At 52.0% G+C, this 18,192-nt stretch overlaps 2 protein-coding genes across 4 annotated transcripts in view; one reads left to right on the top strand and one right to left on the bottom strand.

Annotated features, from left to right (window-relative positions):
* The window catches only part of R3hcc1 (R3H domain and coiled-coil containing 1), a 35,980-nt gene extending 29,164 nt beyond the window's left edge, over positions 1 to 6,816 (top strand). The window contains exon 9 of the mRNA XM_048801585.1: positions 6,665 to 6,816. Coding sequence (XP_048657542.1) covers positions 6,665 to 6,678 — 14 coding nt within the window. The 3' untranslated portion in view covers positions 6,679 to 6,816. The remainder of the gene's footprint in view (positions 1 to 6,664) is intronic.
* Loxl2 (lysyl oxidase like 2) overlaps positions 1 to 18,192 on the bottom strand; it is a 58,748-nt gene that overhangs the window by 7,613 nt on the left and 32,943 nt on the right. For all 3 annotated transcript variants that reach the window (XM_015499478.2, XM_048801582.1, XM_015499479.2), the window contains exons 6-9: positions 13,755 to 13,906; positions 9,279 to 9,446; positions 6,390 to 6,552; positions 3,744 to 3,987 (exon numbers count right to left, since the gene is read on the bottom strand). In XM_015499478.2, the coding sequence (XP_015354964.1) occupies positions 3,744 to 3,987; positions 6,390 to 6,552; positions 9,279 to 9,446; positions 13,755 to 13,906 (727 nt within the window). The remainder of the gene's footprint in view (positions 1 to 3,743; positions 3,988 to 6,389; positions 6,553 to 9,278; positions 9,447 to 13,754; positions 13,907 to 18,192) is intronic.

The raw sequence follows: 18,192 nt of genomic DNA, 5'->3' as shown, positions 1-18,192 counted from the left end.
GAAAGACTGAAGAGGAGTAGTTTATGTTCCGTTGTCTAAACAGAATTCAGACGGAGCCCACAGACGGGCTGTTGTGAGGCCGGCCTCCTCCCGCGCTCCTGCTTCCTGAAGACCTGATTTAAGTCCTCTCTAGGTTCACTTTTTCCCCTGCTGGGGAGGGAAGCAGCTGGTTTTACGGCTCCTCAGTTTTCACCAGCTTCTGACCTGAACGTCTCTCCTTTACCTCGGAGGTGTACGTGGCATCCCCTCAAACCCAGGGGCACATTTCCCTCCCAACAGGCCCCAGGTAGAGCCGGGAGACCCCTCCTTGCCTCCCCCCACCGCTGCCCAATACAGATGGGGGCCCTGGGAGCAGGAGGCCATGCGCCAGGCTTTCTCTTCCCAGGCTGGGAGTCGAGGAGGGGCCTGACCCCTGGGGCGGAGGCAGGGAAGGTAGACCTGGGAAGAAGTTCCAGAACACTAAGAGAAGACAGAGCAGCCTCCTGCCTGATGGAGGTCCTAGTGAAAGAAAGGAAGGATGGCCCTCACGGTGGGACTCCAGAGCTGCTGTCCTGGGACCTGGTGCCCCTGGGGGGAGGGGTCAAAGTGGGTGACAGACACAGAAAGCTGGTTCAGAGAAAGACAGGCGGTCAGGGGCATTTTTTGCTATCCTCAGTCACTGGTGGCCCCAGGAAAACTCTCAACCAGGGGCTCTGCGCACTCGGCAGAGGTGTTTGTGCTACACGTCTACGCCACCCCAGCCAAGTGTCCCCGGAGCCTCCCAATCGACCGTTTGGTAGAGTTCTGCCGTGGTTGGGCAACGCTCCTATCTGTAATTCAGAGACACTGGGTGTCTTCCAGTTCCAGGGGGGGCTTCCACAAAAGCTGGGGCCCTTCAGGGGGTTCCACCCTGCTGTCCTCAGGTGCTGGGCAGCCACTTGGGAGGAACAAAGCCCATGGATGTGCTGAGGGTGTCTCACTGGCTCAGAGGCCCCATCACATCTGTGGGCTTGGAGCCTCCGAGGGTCTGCTCCACACCCGGCAGCATGGCCCACACGACAGAGGACTCCTTTCTGCAGCAGTGCCATCCCTGATGTGGGGGCTGTGGCCATGTGGGGCCCACTCCCCTGCTCCTCTAGCTCCCAGCCACCTCCTCCCCGAGGCTTCCCTTGGGACACAGCAGCTGCCCTGCTGTGGACATTGTTAAGCACTGGCGCCCAGTTCTGTCTGGTCCCTGTCAAAACTGTGACACGATATGCCAGTTGAGCAGGTGTGGCCCACTTCCTGGGGCACAGCAGACAGCAGAGGGGCCTCAGCCACTTAGCGAGACTCTGTCTCAAAAAATAAAAAATGGACTAGAGATGTGGGTCGGTGGCTAATTGCCCCTGGATTCAATCCCTGGAACAAAGAAAAAAAAAAAAAAAGAAGAAAGAAAGAATATCCAGCAGAGGGTCCACATCAAGGTCATCAGCCAAGGGACGGTGCACTGGAGAGAGAACAAAACTGAGGGCATTTTCCCCTACGTCCCGCTGGTGAAGAATCTTCCAAAGGCCTCAGTCCTTGGGTTTCAGCTTAGAGCTTTCCAAGAACATGGCTCTGTTCCTCACTGTAGCATCAGTTACATTGGGAATGGCATGTGTTTCCTTGTTCACATTAATTTGAGCCAGGGTTCTCCCGCTTGGCTCCACATATGGACTTGACGTCTCTGTGAATCTGCTGAAATGGGACGCTAAATCTTCCACAATTTTTTTTTTTTTAAGTTGCGGCAGGGCCAGCTTTCATCAGCCCCCCAAGGGGACCCAACCGAGGCTTAGGCCAGGCACCCTGCTGGAAGGCCCACCCGAAGAGTCTGGAGAAGTTGCCAGGGACTCTGGAGGTTGGGAGTCCCCTCTCATGGTCCTGGGATCTTATGGACATAGTTTCTCAGTCAAGGCTGAGGAGGGGGAGGTCTGCAGGGCCTAAGCCTAGCTGCATGTTCTTCCTACCCCTCCCTCCCAAACGGTTGATGGGAACATCTGTAAGCAAAGAAATAAAACAGACCACAAAGTCAGGGTTCCCTCGGGCTCCAGATCAGAACACTTCCATGATGTCACCATGTGACTATTCCTAGAGGAGAGACTGATTCCATATGGCACTTGGAGAGTCCTACGCTGTAATCTTTGGGTGGGCCGCCATATGCAGGGCTGGGATGCAATTACCTTCCACTTACAGACCCATGGGCAGCGACAGCCCCACTGGCCCCTGGCTGGCCACGTACTATCTGAAGGAAACCAGGTACCAATATCACCATGACTTGAATTCTATTCGACTTGCACTTTGAAGAAGACTGACACGCTTCTATATAAAGATCAGAAATTCTTCAGCTCATTAGGACTCTTGAAACATCAAGACAATCATTGTAAAGGAAAATCACGCCCCCAAATGCCACCATAGTCCTTTCTTTTGAAATAGGTCAAACAACTCTATCACCACACTGACTTGAGTGGGATTAGGCCACACTCCTGAAGTTAAAGATAAGTTTCTGAAGAAGACGCAGCTGAGGTGAAGAATCTGTGCTCTGGAGACAGAAGGCCCTGGCAGGGACCCTGCTCAGCAACTCCCTGTTATCTTGGGAAAGTTCCATGACACTGAGGCTCCATGCCTTACCTAGGAAAACACGGATCCAATGGCCTGGCACTTAGAAGAGCCAACACACGTGAGCACTTCTGCCTGTGATGGCAGCATTGCAGAGCAGAAGGAAGCCCGCAGGTCATCCAGACCAGGGCTTCCCAGGCTCTGAGGTGCAGTCACCTGGGAGTCCTGATAAAACTCAGGTTCGCATTCATGGTCTGCAATGCACCCTGGTGTTCAGGCTCTCAGGTGGTGGCTGAGACACTGGCGGAGGGGCCTCACTTTGAGAGGCAGGGATCTCTGCAAAGGCTTTGTTTTATACCTGAGCATAGAAAGGGGGAATTACCAGAGGAAATCTGGAGACTCCCGGGGGAATTCCTGCTCTATGACTAACAGAGGCCCCTCCCTTCTCTTCCAACTGTGCTGACTTCTGTCTTCCTAACCTGCCCAGTCAGGTCTGAGCACACAGTGTGACCAAGCAGGGACAGTGGGTCTTGATTAGATTAAGAGTCAAGGAACAAAAGAAAAGGAAAAAAAGAAACAGAGGAAGGAGGGCGAGTCAGGTGGCTGCGGTAGGCCCCAGCTAGGGCTGGCTTTAGAATTTCATATGTTCTTTGGTTCTGGCCCAGGATTCATAGCACTGGGATCATATCAACAGACTGGCAATCTGGAAAGGACCCGGAGACCCAGGTGATGTGCCCCAGGCAGTCTGGCATCCTGCAGCGGGCTGGAGACCCAGCTGGGGAGCAGCTCTCCTGACCCTGGGCCCCATTCTCTTTCCACGCCCACTATCTCAAGATATTTAGAGCAGATATCAGTGCATGAAATACACTTCCACATGAACTTGGCATCCAGCAAGTGCAGAACCCTGAAGTTCTGTGCATAGTTCACACTGTGTGTATGCACGTGAAAACCATCCACGGAAGGCCCATGGAGGGGGTGGCACTCAAGCGTGTGTGGCCCAGTGCTAGAAGAGCTGGGCACAGGCAGCAGGGGCTAGGCTCAGGGGCAGGGACTGGGAGTGGAGAACAGCTTCTGAGAACACGGAGGGCCAGCCTGGTGGACACTTCCCCCTCTAGTGACCCTGGCCATTCTGGGTCCTGCAGGACGCAGCAGACTGGGGCAGGTGGGTGATGATGGGAGGGAGGGCCCACCTGTGGCAGTCGTGCCAGATCCACGCGTGGCGGCCATTCTTGGGGCGGAAGTCGGACTGGCCGTTGTTGTGGATCTGGGAGGAGAAGCGCAGCAGGCGCCGGTAGCCCGTGGTGGGGTTGGTCTGGGCGGCCGAGGCCGAGAGGCAGTTCTCCTCCATGGCGCACTGCAGCATGAACATGGGCCGGTCCTCCAGGTAGGCGGTCTGCTGGACCATCTCGGCATTGAGGACCAGGTCAGGGGCGGCTGGGGGCGCACACAGTGGTCAAAGGTGAGGAACCCCTACCCAGGGTTTCACTTCTGGTCCCTGCCACTGCCACCTCCTGGAACCAGCTCAAGGGCTCAATGTTACCCTCCTTATTGAACATGACCCCCAGTTACTCTTTCCCTTTGCTGAGCGTCCTTTTTGACACCTCTTGGCTTATCAGGGCACGTGGGCAGGTGTTGATGTGGGCGGTGGGCACAGGAGGGTTCCTTATGTTACTTTAATGATGGGGAAGAGAGAACACTGCCCACCCCTTGGTCTGATTCTTCTGGGCATGATGTAGATTTATAGTCTGCTAATACTGTACCCTTAAAATACACTTTAACTGTTGATAACTATCCATTATGACATTTGTTTCGTGGCTACATAATATTTAATTCGCAACCTTACCTATCTTACATATTTTTAGATATGTACATTGGTGGTTTGGAAATTTCTTTCCCCAACTACTCTAACATGCATTTAGCCAAACCAGCTGAGAGCTATGTTCCTGGACCACATGGCTACTGTCCCCACCCCCTTGGAGAAACACTCAGAGTAATGCGTTCAGCCTCTGCTGGGGGTCACTCTTAGCAATGGCCCCCTACAACTCATTTCTGCTATGAGGATGTTAAGGTATTATTCATCTCTCAACTCTCAATCCCCATACAGAGAAATTCCCTTTGATGTCAGAATCCAGACTAGTGGACTTCTCTTGACTCAGAAATTTGCTTCCGCCTCATGGGCACTATAAGTTGAATTAATGAGGAGGTTTCCCTCTTTCCTTTGGCTGCTAGGAAGCTCACTGTGATATTAATGACCTACCCATAGTAAGTACATAGAACTCTGTGGTGCAGACATTTTTAATTAACCTCTCTCCAGGCTCCATTTTTGCGGAACAGACCTTCCTTCCACCTGTTTTCATGGTATGCTATCTTGAATTTTATTTAGGTTTATATTAATTTCCTTTTTGGGAGAATAGAACATTGCAAATATAAATAAATTGGTGAATAAAGAGAAAGCCCCTAGCAGGGGTGGAGCTTCTCTGCTCTTCTGGGGCTAGTAGGGTGGTGACCTCCCCATCTCTCCTCTCTGACTGGATGTGAAAACTGGTGAGCTGCTCAGAGGAGCTTGCATCAGGGCTGTGAGTCCTGATTACAGGAGCTGGGGTGTGCTGACTGAGCTCGGTGTACTCGGATTCCTTGTTACGGTTTAGATATGAGGTGACTCCCAAAAGCTCACGTGTGAGACAATGCAAGAAGGCTTAGAGGTGAAATAGTTGGGCTATGGGAGTTTCAATCTAATTAATTAATTAATCCCCTGATAGGAATTAACTGGGTGGTGACTAGGCAGGGAGGGTGCGGCTGGAGGGGTCTCTGCTTCTGGGTGCTCTGGCCTGAGCTGTTTCCTCTACCAGGCTCTTCCACCAAGTTGTTTGTCTTGCCTCAAGCCCCAGGGAATGGAGCCAGCTGGCTATGGAATGAGACCTCTGAAACCCTGCGTGCCAAACAAACTTCTCCTCCTCTAGAATTTTTTCTCATCAGGTCTTTTGGTCACAGCAGTAAAAAGGCTGCCTAAACACCCCTTGTCCTCAGAGATGGTTAAAGGACAGTGCATCGTGTTCACTAAGAAGTTGAACATATGCGACGTCGCATTTGATCTCCAGTTTCTAGAGACAATCAGCTAACAAGGCAGGGTCTGCTGCCTTGTCAGTTCCCTGGTCAGTTTCCTGGCTTTGCAACAGAGATGGCTCAGCGAGGCTCTCCAGGTCACACAGGGAGAGCCAGGTTTGGGTTGGGGAGGACAACCACCCACCAGGCTGCCCTGCTGGTCCTCCCTGCATGGAAGAAGCCTCTGTGAGGGGGCCATTGTAAATCCTGGCTGGGCTTCCCCTGAAATGTCCCATCTCTAGAACTCCCAGGGTGTAATAGGCGACTAAGTTGCCTCCAGGGTCTTAAAACAGGAAACAATGCACAGAGCAGGTGGGGGCAGGGAAGTGGATGCATGTGTCCTTGTGCTATGTCCTATCATGGCCCCACCTGCTTTCCTAGCCTCCAAGAAACATGTCATCTTCCTCATTTAACTGGCATGAAAAAGGAGCCCTTGGTCCCATAATTGCCCTTGCTCACTGAAATAGTCACTGTGACTTGAGCCTGGGGCTCCCAGGCTCCTAAGACTGCCGCATGCTTTTGTCTCCCCTGCATCACCAGCAAGGTCCTGGGACTGCAGCTCAGGCCAGAGCACCAGGAAGCAGAGACCTCCCCCAGCCACACCCTACCTGCCTACTCACCACCCTGTTAATGGCTCATCTCTCTCCCCCAGCTCTTCTCACTTAACCAAGTTCCTTCTGCCTTCCTCCTCCCCTGGGGTGGCAAGGGGGGAGGCGGCCCCTGGGAGCTCTTACTTTCTGAGCAGGCGACTCCGGCCCCATACTGTACCCCACCCTGGGGGCAGACCACGTCCTCATCCTGGCGGCAGTGAGCCAGGGACAGCTCCGTTCCCGAACACTTCACTCCGCTCATGACCACTTTGTTGGTGTAGACATTCCCGTGCCAATACCAGGTCTCCTGAATGAATCAAAAGAAATGGCTAGTATGTCACCTTGAATCGTCACTCTCTCATATTCTGTCAACTGACAGCCTCACAAAAATCCCATGGTTTTATGATCCCATTTTTCAGATGGAGATGGCTGAGGGGCAAGGACTCACTCACCCCAGCCACGCACTTAGTTGGTGGCAGAATGAGTGAGAATCCAAGTTTCTGGACCCTACCACTGGGAATCTTCCGTACTCCCCCTTGGGAAAGTAGAGCTGAGTTTGAGATCAAATGGCTGCTCAGTGTTGCCGGTCAGGAATGGCTGGCACCTCCAAGTCATGCTGTCCTCTCTCTGTCCTGAGCCATGACAGACATTGCTAATCAATAGAAGCACTCTCCTTTAAGCCTGAATGGGATCTCAGAATCCTCCTCAACACAGGGCTCCAGGAAGACCTGACCAATCGATCAGAATTGCAGGAGAGAAGAAACCATTTGTATATGTCAGTCATTATTTAGAAGTCTATGAAGTCTAACTTCTGAATTTCATTCTGGGAAAGCACTTAATAGAGCAGTTCTGCATAGAGGCCGAGGATCCAGCCGCCAGGTTTGTGAAACTGAGATTTATTGGGCCCCTTCCATCTCTGGGGCTCCAAAACACTGTTAGGATATACTCTCCCACTTCAGAGAAGTTTCCAGTGGAGAAAAGTGAGAAACTGGGGGGAGTAAAGTCAGGTATAGAGCTGGGATGAGGATCTAGGTCCCTGTGTTCCTGAGATCTCTAGGATTAATTGTATGTGTCAATGTACAAGCCACAGTACCTGGACATTTGGTCAAACACTATTCTAGATGTTTTCTGTGACATAGTTTTTAGATAAGACTAATATTTCAATCAGTTGACTTGAGAAGCAGAGTACCCTCCATAATACGGATGGGCCTCATCCCATCAATTGAAGGCCTTAAGAGAAAAAAATGACTGAGATCCCTCCAAGAACAGGGAATTCTGCCTACAGAATGCTTTTGGACTTGAGCTTCATCAACTCTTCCCTGAGTCTACAGCCTGTCAGCCTGCCCTGGAGAATTTGGACTTGCAGCGAATTAAAAATCTCAACATCCCCCATCCTTGCATATATGTAGTCTTAACCCTCTGTATCCATGGGTTCTGTGTACATAGATTCAACCCACCACATATAGAAAAAAATTCTTTTTGATTGTATGTGTACTGAGTATGAACAGTTTTTTCTTGCTATTATTCCCTAAATGATACAATATAAAACTATTTACATAGCATTCACATTGCATTGGGTATTATAAATAACCTAGAGATTATTTACAGTAAATGGGAGGATGGGTGTAGATTATGTGCAGATACTATGCCATTTTACATAAGGGGCTAGATCATCCTTGGGCTTCGTATCCGGGAAGGGTGCTGGGACCCATCCCCCACAGCTACTGAAGGATGGGATCACTGTACATTCACACACCCTCCTGGTTGTATTCCTCTAAAGAACCTGATCAATACCCTCCTTATCCTCCAGATGAAAAAATGGGTTTCAAGAAGAGATGGGGCTTTCCTTGGTGGCAGGTTTGGGACTGATGTTAGGTCTAGGCCCATTCCGTGACCCCTGCTGAGGCCCAGGTGTCTCAGGCCTGAGCTGACAGAGAACAAAAACAGCTGGACAGGGCTCTGTTGAAATGTGGCTGTTTTTCCGCTCTCCCTGGAGAATCAGAGTGAGCCCAGCTGGTCATAAACAGTGTTAGCAGAAACACTAGGTTGCCCTGGGAAGCTGAGCTCTGAGGATGTGTCACTGGCCTGTCCCTCCTGGAGGCTGAAACAAAGAGCCTCAGGAAGCCCCTGTTCAGGGCTCAGCAACTCCCTGGGAGCAACCTGGGCCCTTCCCTGCCTGCTCTCCCCTCCCCTCCTGTGAAATGCCTTCCTTAGGCCCCAAGCAGGGCAGCTTGGGACCAGGAGCTGAGCAAGATGGGTCTCAAAGCACTTTCCTGCCTAATGAGAGTTTTTAGCACCAGGATACTGAGGGCTTGGGATTCTTCTTTCCATGTCACGGGGAGGACAACAGGCACAGAGGGTGGCTGCTTTGCCCCCAGGCAGTCCTGCAGCTGCTGGTGGGATGGAGCTGGGAGCAGACCCATAGCATCTTGGTCCTGCGCTCCTTTTGACAGGGTAGGACAGTGGGAACACCAGGCCAGGGCTCAGTGGCCCAGCCAAGCCAACCTGTCTTTGCAGAAGGGGCCTGGGAAGAAGGGACAGCTGATAAGACAGGGCTCTGGACACTGTTTGGAGGTGTACTAGGTCTCTGGGGAGGATGTATGAGGTGTGGAGAGCCGGGAAACACTCTAGCCAGAGGGAGCTTCCAAGGGATGGTAAGGTGTTCGGGGTGTTAGCCTTGGCCCCAGTGGTCTCCAGGACCCAAGGACTGAATTGCTTCCCTCTACAGAAGGCAAATCACCCAAGGCTCAGCCCTCAGCCCAGGGACAATCCAGTGTAGAAACAGAGTGGCTTCAACAGAGCCAAGTCCCTCTTCTACAGCTGGAAACATGCCAGAGGGAGGGAGGCACCTGCCCAGGCTCAGAGGGGCAGGGGACAGAGCTGTGGCCTGAACGAGGCCTCCTGCCTGCAGGTGCGGTGCTTGGCTCTACCTGCCTCGTGGCTAGGAAGGTTCTGGGAAGAGGGGTGCTGGTGGACGATGGGGAAGGTGAGGCTGGGTGGAGGGTGGGCAGGGCCTGAGCCCAGGCTTCTCACCTGGAAGGCATTGCTGGCGAACCCCAGGCCCAGCTGCCGGCAGACCACCATGGCCTCCACGATGCCCCAGTTCTCGCCACACACTGTCCCCCACACGAGGGACCCGTTTCTCTCTGTCAGCACCTCCACTCGGCCCTCATAGGGATTGCGGCCCCCGCTGAGGCGCAGCTGTGGACAGCAAGGAAGGCATGGTCACCAGGACAGAAGGGAGCTTCCCCATAACCCCAGCTTCCCAAAGCCAGGGGGTCCTGCCTGGGCCACGCTGGGATTTGGCAGTGTCCTCTGGCTGGGCTTGGGGTATAGCTCAGTGGTGGAGCACTTGCCTGGCATGTGCAAGGCCCTGGGTTTGACCGTCAGCCCTGCAAAACAAACACCCCCACCCCACCCAATAGCAGCATCCTCAAGACCTTCCTGTGGCACAATGCCACAGGAGGCATTGTGCCCAACACAGCTTTACAGTGAGGTCCCCACCCAGCATCCTGGGCCCCCTGCACACAGAACTGTGCTGGTAATTCCAGCACCTCCAAAAGATGAAATGCATGGTGTGTGTGCAGTCTGGGTTTTTCCAGATCCAGTCATTCACCCAAGAGGTACTGAGTACGTAATATGTGACAGGCACAGTGCTTAGATGGGACATCTCAGGCAGACTTTTAGAGGTCTAACCCCATCCCTTCCTTTAGGACAAACCCTCTGCAAAACCAGGGCCTGAACTTTAGGAGCCTGGGGGTGCCTTCCTTTCCTCTGAGCCTGGTTCCAGGCTCCCACCTCCACCCCTCGCGGCCAGCATGGTGGGGAGGTGAAGGGCATGGGGGTGGAGCCTCCAGTAGACCAAGCTTAGCTCTCATGTTTCTGGAATGGCAGCCCAGGGGGAGGATACAAAGCCAAACGACTTTCCACTGGGTTACTGTTTTTTAGTTCTTTCCAGACTGTGTCCTGCCTTCCTGACTGCATCTGGAGCAGATGGCTCCCTTCCCTGCCATTGCTGCATAAAAACTGGCTTCCCTTTGTCACCTCAAGGTCAGTTAAGAGGCGAGGACAAGGTGTCTGAAGAACCTGTTCACTTTTCCTGCTTCCAAAGGGTGATGTGCTCCTAGCCAACCCTCCGGGAGAAGACTACTGCATCTTGGACTGAGTTTGGGAGGTGCCAGAGGGTCTCCCCCCTTGTCCACTGCTGCTGGCCTGGCCCTCCCCTAAGTTGGCTGACCATCCCACCCTGGATTCTAAAACCTATACAATTTCAGGGGCTCTGGCCAAAGAACATGGCTTCCACGTTGATTCTGGGGCAACAAAATCATGTGGTCACCAAAGGCACTTCCCAAAGCCCTTCCAAAAATGACCAGACCTGAAGCTACATTTGACATGGAGCAGGTTTGACTGCTCTGGAAGGATCCAGGCGGTTTACACACCGGGGTGATGGGAGGGGTTCTTCTCCTTTCTTTAGAAGACTGGCAGACACAAGAGTGCTGGCCTTGGTGTTAACCTGGCATTGAACCCAGCTGACCATTCCCAGGGCCCCACCTCACATGCCAGCATCCTGGTGACTTCTGGGCTTGCAGGCTGAAGGTGAGCTGACCTCACCAGTGGCAGTGGCACTCGGGAGGCCTCAGGGACAGCCAGGAACCCCGGGTCTGCAGCTGGCCACCACCATCCAGTGGGGTGGCCAGGAAGGCCAAGCCTCCTCAAAGTCTCTCAACTGCCAGGAAGTACCTTTCCTGCTCCTTTGGTGTTTAATCCTACAGGGGGTTAAGGAAGGCAGGAAGTGCAGGAGAGAACACAGCACCCCACAGGCTGCACTGGGTTTTGATGGTTATGCCCAGCCAGTGCCACACCTATTTTGGGAGGTGGTGGGGCGAGAGGTGAGGAAACACAAGCCAGATGTTAACATGGAAGGAAGTGGTGACATCCCAACTCCCACACACCAGGGCCAGGCCCACAGCTGGGGGGAGCCACGGGTGGAGAAGGGCACCGCCCAGGTGGATCCGCTTGCCAGGGAAGCCCACCTGTCAGCTCACCCAGGGCCTCCACAGTGGCTCTTCTCTCCCTGCAGGGGGGACATGGAGACTGTGCTGTGGCTGGAAGAACAAGACCACTGGTCCCAAGTAAGCAGCCCTTCCCAGCCACTCCTGCAGAGGCCCATTCCCTACTGAATGGCACTGGAGGGAAGGGACCTGGGAGTCATCTCTCCACTCTCTCCTTTCCCAGGTAGAAACTAAAGACTTGAGATTAATTAAGGAATCAGCTATGGGTGATTGTTAGGCACTGAATTGTGTCCCCTCCTAAATCTTACATTGAAGCCGTTGACATTCCCCCCACCATGTGCCTGTATTTGGAGATGGGTTCTTTAAGGAGGTAATGAAGGTCACATCAGATCGTGGGGGTGCTATGGGCCAGGCTTTATGGGCAATGACCAAACAGACTCCATCTTACCCTGAGACTCCATATCATGTAAGAAATGCTTCTCTCGTGGGAAAGCCCCACCTCTGGACCCAATAATAGTTACCTACTATAACATACTTGGGAACATAAAATTCTTACACAATGTAAAATTGTTCTCTTTGCTTTCCATATTTCTTGGGCAATGTATCTTGTTAGAGATTGATTGTCCAGACGTTAGTAACCATTCTCTAACTTATACTCAACTAGGGTCATTTTGACCCACTTCCTTTCTGCTGGCTTGCTGCTGTGCCAACCTGGAAAGTCCTGTGGGAAATACCAATGTACCCATTGCATTGTCCCGTTAACTGCCCAGTCCAGCTTCTGTACTTTCTTGCTTACATTGGCTAAACCCCCAAACATCCCTTTTGTGATTTTTTTTTTGTCTTAAATATGAGGGCAACTGAAGGCGGACACGCCACTCTGACTATCTCATTCTTTAGAGAGAAAGGTGTCCACCGCTGGCCAGCAATAAAGGCTTAATTAGAATGGCAATGTGTGGTTTGAGAGTTATTTGAGGGTCTTGGTATTGGTGTAACAGGGACTCGTGTCGTTATAAGGTGAAGAGACACCAGGGAGGTAGGTGTATGCACAGAGGACACGGGTGGAAGGTGCCATCTGCATTCCCCAGGACAGTGGCCTCAGAAGAAACCACCCTGCCGATGCCTTGACTTGCACTTCCAGCCACCAGACTGGGAGAACACATTTGTGTTTTTTCAGCCGCTGGGACTGTGGTCTTCTGTTACAGCAGCCCCAGCTGACTATTATAGTGATAAAGCTCAGAAGTCTTGACAGATTCACCCCTAGGTAGGAATGTCTTCCACAGGAATGACCTCTGGGAGACAACCCACAGATGCAGGCACAAGCCCCTGGACACCCTCGGCTGGAGCTCAGGGATCACTCGTTTCCCTAGGCCCCTGGAAAGGTGAGAGTGGCTGGTGTTAAGAACTAGCACTTCTTTTGTCATGAAAACTCCACTTTCACTCCATCCAACTATCAGAAGAGTGCCAAGCACACCAGGACTCATGGCTCGTCACCTTTTGTAAGTCGATTAGGCCTCCCTGGGAGTGCTACTAGGCAGGTCAGATGGTGGCCTCCCCCAAACCCCAGCACACTCCTGCTCTCTACAGGTGAACTACACACAGCTTGGTCAAGTGCTGTGTGTCTGCATTTAAGGCCCCGCTGGGAGAACTGCAGGCGGTGTGTCGTGGCCGACTGGTTCAGTAGCACCTTTGGTGTGCTGGGGCCAAGGTGGAGAATTGCTGTCTGATAGGGGCCTGGCTGGGGAGCCATCCTGCACCCCAGTGTATCTGCATCTTCTCATTGTGAAGCTGAACTCTAAGGAGCAATTCCAGTGTGCCAGCCTGTGCCAGATGCACAGCATGTGACTGAACTCAAGGCATAGCAAGGAGCAGTGTGTAGGAGTCCCTGAGCCTTTTCACAGGATTGGACAGACTCTGTGCAAAGCAAGGAGGAATCATCTTGTGGCTACTCAGTGGGCAAGGTCACCTGGGGTAGGAGACTCAGTGCAGGTTTTACAGGCTGTACCTCAAGAAGTGGCGGGGAGGGGTGTTGTGTCCCTGCTTCAATGTCGAGTCCCTTTTCTTTCCCTCTGGTTACCAAATATGGTCTGGACAGTGCTCACACCTGTGTGAATTACAGACCTGTGGTCCATGGGGTTTCTTGGGGACCTTGGAAAGGGCCTGTGGAAGAGTGTCACGGGTGCCACAGACTAAGTGCCTTGCAGGGAGACCTGACTGCCATCAGACTGCAGTCCCCTCCCATAGCAGAGTGTGGCCTGCAGGGAATGACCGGACATCTGCCACTAAGGAGGTGGTGCTTATGCATGCTTTCTCATTTGGCACATTTACAAATTCTAGGTGACAATGACGTTAATGGTGATAGCAGCAGAGCCCGAACCTTCTCTGAGTTCACCTCCGAGCACCCTCATTCACCCTGGAGAATCCTTCCCTGTGAGGCCACCTGGTCTGTCCTTTCTGGGGCCTTGGTAGCACAGTCCCCTCTGGGTATCCGGTCTCCTACCTTTTTCTGAAAGCCCATGACAGGGATGTTACATCTCACGCCAGCGTCCTCCTCGTGGCTGCAGCCCTGGGTCTCCGTGTTGAGTTTGCACTCTATGATGGACTTCTCCGTCCCCGTGCACTGGACCTCATTGAGGTGGATGGGTCCCATCCCTGGTGAGGCAGAGGGTCATGGGCCATGAAAGCGTCAGAAGGCAACCTCTGGAACTGGTGAGAAAGCTCTGGACAATGAAAACCTGTCTCTCCCATCCTCCAAACTCTCCTAACTGCCGCCTGTGGTCAGCTCAGAGACCCCAGCTCTTCTCCCTGGAAAGAACACTGTAATTATCTTGGGATTGACTTCCACCATAGGAGCAAAGAAAATTCTTCACTAACCTGAGGTGTGATCTTGGCCAAATCACAGTGTTTCTTACATTGATAAAGGAGCTGGACTAGAAGATATCTAAGTTTCCCACTTCAGCGTTCCAGGCATTTACGAATCCTAAGCCTTGACTGCTGCTAAATCAATTAGGGTCTTTGCAGGAAATAGATGGTACATACAAATTGGGTGTCTGAATTAGAAAAAGGGAACTTTAAAATGAAGGTATGGATGGAGTGCAGAAATCACAAAGGAAGGTCCGGTACTCAGGAGCTAATAACATTGGAACTTGGATGTACCCCTGTGAGTAACAGGAAGAAGCCACCTGATAAGAGCTGTCCCCTTGGTGGAGGGACAGCACCCATGGGAGCCCTATAGGGAAATAAACATCCCCTGCTCTCCTCTCCTCTGGTACCTGTCAGTGCTCTGTGTTGACCAAACCCAGCTGTGCCTTTGGGCACCTGGCACCCTGGGCAACAGTGGGGAGTAGAACTGGAGGGGCAGATGGGACATATCTAGCAAGTGCCCCTTGGTGACAATGTGGGGACCCTTCTCTTAGTAGCACTGGGATGACAGTAGTGAGCCTTCCACAGCTGGGGAGAGAAATTCCGGGGCGACCACTCTCCAGTTCCCTTCTGCTCACAGAGGCTCTGCCCCTCTGCCAAGGCCATCAGGCAGCAGCAGGTGCAGTTTTTGGCACGTGCTCTGGGGTTCACAGACCCCCACTTTTTGGACCCTGCTCTGCTGCTATCTCTTTGCCCTCCTGATCCTCCCCATCCCCCCACATGGGTCCTGTCCCTCAGTGCTCTAATATTATCTCAAACTTCCCATCTTTACAGGCCTCTCCTATGACCCCATGCCTCCCTTGGGCCTGGCACTCTCCTCCCCACTGGGGCAAACCTCTGGGAAGAGTCTCCTGAGATCTTCCCTCGCCTGTTTCTCTGCCAGCCCTCCCTGTTCCAGGAAATGGCACCTCCAACCACCGAGCTGTTTTTGCTGGAACCCAAAAGGTCATCTCTTGGACCTTCTCCTCCTCCTCCTCCTCCCGAATCCCTGACAACCCATCAATCATGTTCTGCTCACTCCTCAAAATCCGGATACATTTTTTTTCCCATCACTGTGACACAATATGACCCTAACATCTCCCATTTACAAAGACACAGTGGCCTGCGAGCCTTCTTCCTTCTGGCTTGTTTCATCCTATTGGCCACAGAACAGCCCAGGAGAGCTTTAAATGCACCTTGGATCATGTCACTCCCCATCTGAAAATGCCTGGCTGGCGGCTTAATGCACCGAGGGAGAAGCAGGCAGAATTCACAGTCCTCAAGTGGCCTCCGAGGTCCTGCGTGATCTGGCTTCACTTTTGTGCTCTAGCTCTGCCTGCTGTCCTCCTCTCAGCTGGGTCTCGTGGTTCCTCCACAGAGCTGAGTGCTCCCTCTGCCTGGACTGCTCTCCCTTCCAGGGCTCACCAGCTGACTCTTGCTCATCCTTCACTTCCCTAGAGAAGCCTTTCTGACCCCTACATCACCCTAGTCTACTTTGGATTCCCTCACTGAGCACACTGCTTTACTGAACATCTGTCTGTCTTCCCCGCTGGGCTGGAGGACCCACAAGGGCAGGGCCCCTGGCTTTCCCTTTGTGTGTTCCCAACCAGTGCTTGGCATATAGCAAATGCTCCCTAGTATCTCTGCAGATGCTGTTGACTTCACTGAGCACCTGTTACTCATCAGCCTCTGTGCTAGGTGTTGGAGATTCAAGGAGGGAAGAGCTAAGAGCACCCAGTACTGGGGAAGGCAGGAGTTACACAAAGACTTGTGAGGTCAAGAATAGAGACAGAGAAAACCACAGGTGCTTCAGAGCCCACAGAAGGTTCTCTTGACCCTGTTGGGGGGTTCTGGAGATAGACAGTGTCTAAGCATACTGAGGCCACAAACTGCCTTCTGGGATCCACTCCTACAGTAGGTAAGAGCCAAGTTTCCATTTCTCTGGAAATCCATAAGCAATGATGCTTCCAATTCCCAGGAATTTTATAAATTTATAAAAACACTTGGGAGACAATGGTTGAAAGCACCCAAAAAGGGGCTGGGAATGTGGCTCAAGTGGTAGCGCGCTCGCCTGGCATGCGTGCGGCCCGGGTTCGATCCTCAGCACCACATACAAACAAAGATGTTGTGTCTGCCAAAAACTAAAAAATAAATATTAAAAAAAAATTCTCTCTCTCTCTCTCTCTCTCTCTCTCTCTCTCTCCCTCCCTCCCTCTCTCAAAAAAAAAAAAAAAAAAANGCCCCAGGCCGAATCCAGTCTCAGGATGAGGCCAGGGAGCCACGGATCCGTGGGACATGGCACACCTTCCTGAGCCGTGCTTGTCTGTAGAAGGGCAATGATAACACTGATGGTGCAGGCTGGAGGTCGTGAGGTGTGGGTGAGACTAAGTCCTTTAGGTTCCTAGGGACCCAGGAAATGGCAGGCACTGTCATCAGTATTATTCCTTATATATCATCAACTATTTGTTAGTATAAGTTATCTTTGGGTTATTTCTTATTTCTCTCACTTGATGCCAGCTCTTTAAGAGCAGAAACCATAACTAAAGGTGTTGATAGAATAAATGAATTCTCCACTTCAGGATGCAGCCCAAATGGCCCTCAGAGGATAGTGGAGGGTTGCTAGACCATGATGTAGGCCTCGTCAAGAGGAGAATGTTTAACTCAAGGCTTGACATGCTTTAAACTCCATCTAGCAATTGGTCTGTCCCCTTCTGTCTTAATTTCTATGTAAACGTATTGACTCTGCCAGACATCAAGGAATGAGACCACCGTGGAAGTATGTGTCCAGGCCCACTCTCTGGCACATCAGAGAGAGCCCAGAGATGGGAGGTTCAGTGTGTCCCACCCTCTTCCCTGCCCCTCCCTGTTCTGTGATGTGGGGGATGGTGGTGACACGCTGTGCACTGGGGACCAGCTGTAGCATGCTGGGTACCTTTGGGCCCCTGGTTCCTGTTCCTGACTTGGGTTTGATATTCTGCATCCTTGACCTTCAGCTTTTACTTGGTTCTGGGTTCTGGATTGTTCCCCAAAGCCCTCTCTTCATAGTACCTTTCCACCTCCACCCTGGCTCTGCTCCTCCTCCATGTACAGACCCTGGCCTGGGTGACCACACATTTGGAGGAGCCACAAATGACCTCCTGGAGCAATGCCATGGGCTCTGTGGTGTCCAGGCCATTAGAGGTCAAACCGACAACTAAGCCAGCTATAATCAGATTTTAGAAAACATGACAAAGCAGAACGGGACTTTCAGTGCTCTGCATGTTGTCAAGGTAAAGCCTCTCTCACAAAACCTCTGCTTCAGTTTTGGATGTATGGCACATCTGCCAATTATCTCTCACTGTGAACCGAAGAGGTTTAAAGCCACTTCTCTGGCACTGCCCTGCCAAAATAGTAGACAGTGGCCACGTGTGGCTGCTGAGCTCCGAAAATGTAGCCAGTACAAACAGACATGCTGCAAAGTCTAAATTATATCCTGGATTTCAAGGACTTTGTACTGAAAATGCAAGCAATCTCATTAATAGCCTTTATATTGATTACACATTGAAATCATAATATTTTGGATATACTGAGATAAAGGAAATCTTAAAGTTAGTTTCACTATTAGACTATTAGAAAATTCAAAATTACACATATTATATTTCTATTGGACAGTGCTGGTCTAGAGTGTTGGAACTACCCCAGGTGTCTGTTCAGATGACTCCTCTTATTCCTGTGGGACATGTTCATTCATTGTTTACCATGTGACCATCTCTGGAGCACATGTGTTGGGCACGGACTCCAAGGACAGGGAGATAAAAGCCAGGCACAGTCCTCACCCAGTGCTCAGTCTCAGGTGGAGGGTGACTGTGTCAACAGACAGCTGGAGTCCTGCTCTGTGGGGTCCTGAAGTGCCAAGGGCAGCCCCCCAAGACCCAACATCCATCCCGTGAGCCAGACAGAGCCTCAGACGCCATCCATCTAGCCACCTTGCCTTACAGTGAAGAATCCCAGGCCCAGAAGTTTCCTCAAGGTCATAGAGCAAGTAGGTAGCCGGGCCA

This window comes from Marmota marmota, unplaced genomic scaffold (genome assembly GCF_001458135.2).
Source record: "Marmota marmota marmota unplaced genomic scaffold, marMar, whole genome shotgun sequence".
Taxonomy (NCBI): Eukaryota; Metazoa; Chordata; class Mammalia; order Rodentia; family Sciuridae; genus Marmota; species Marmota marmota.
This window is presented reverse-complemented; position numbering and strand designations above follow the sequence as displayed.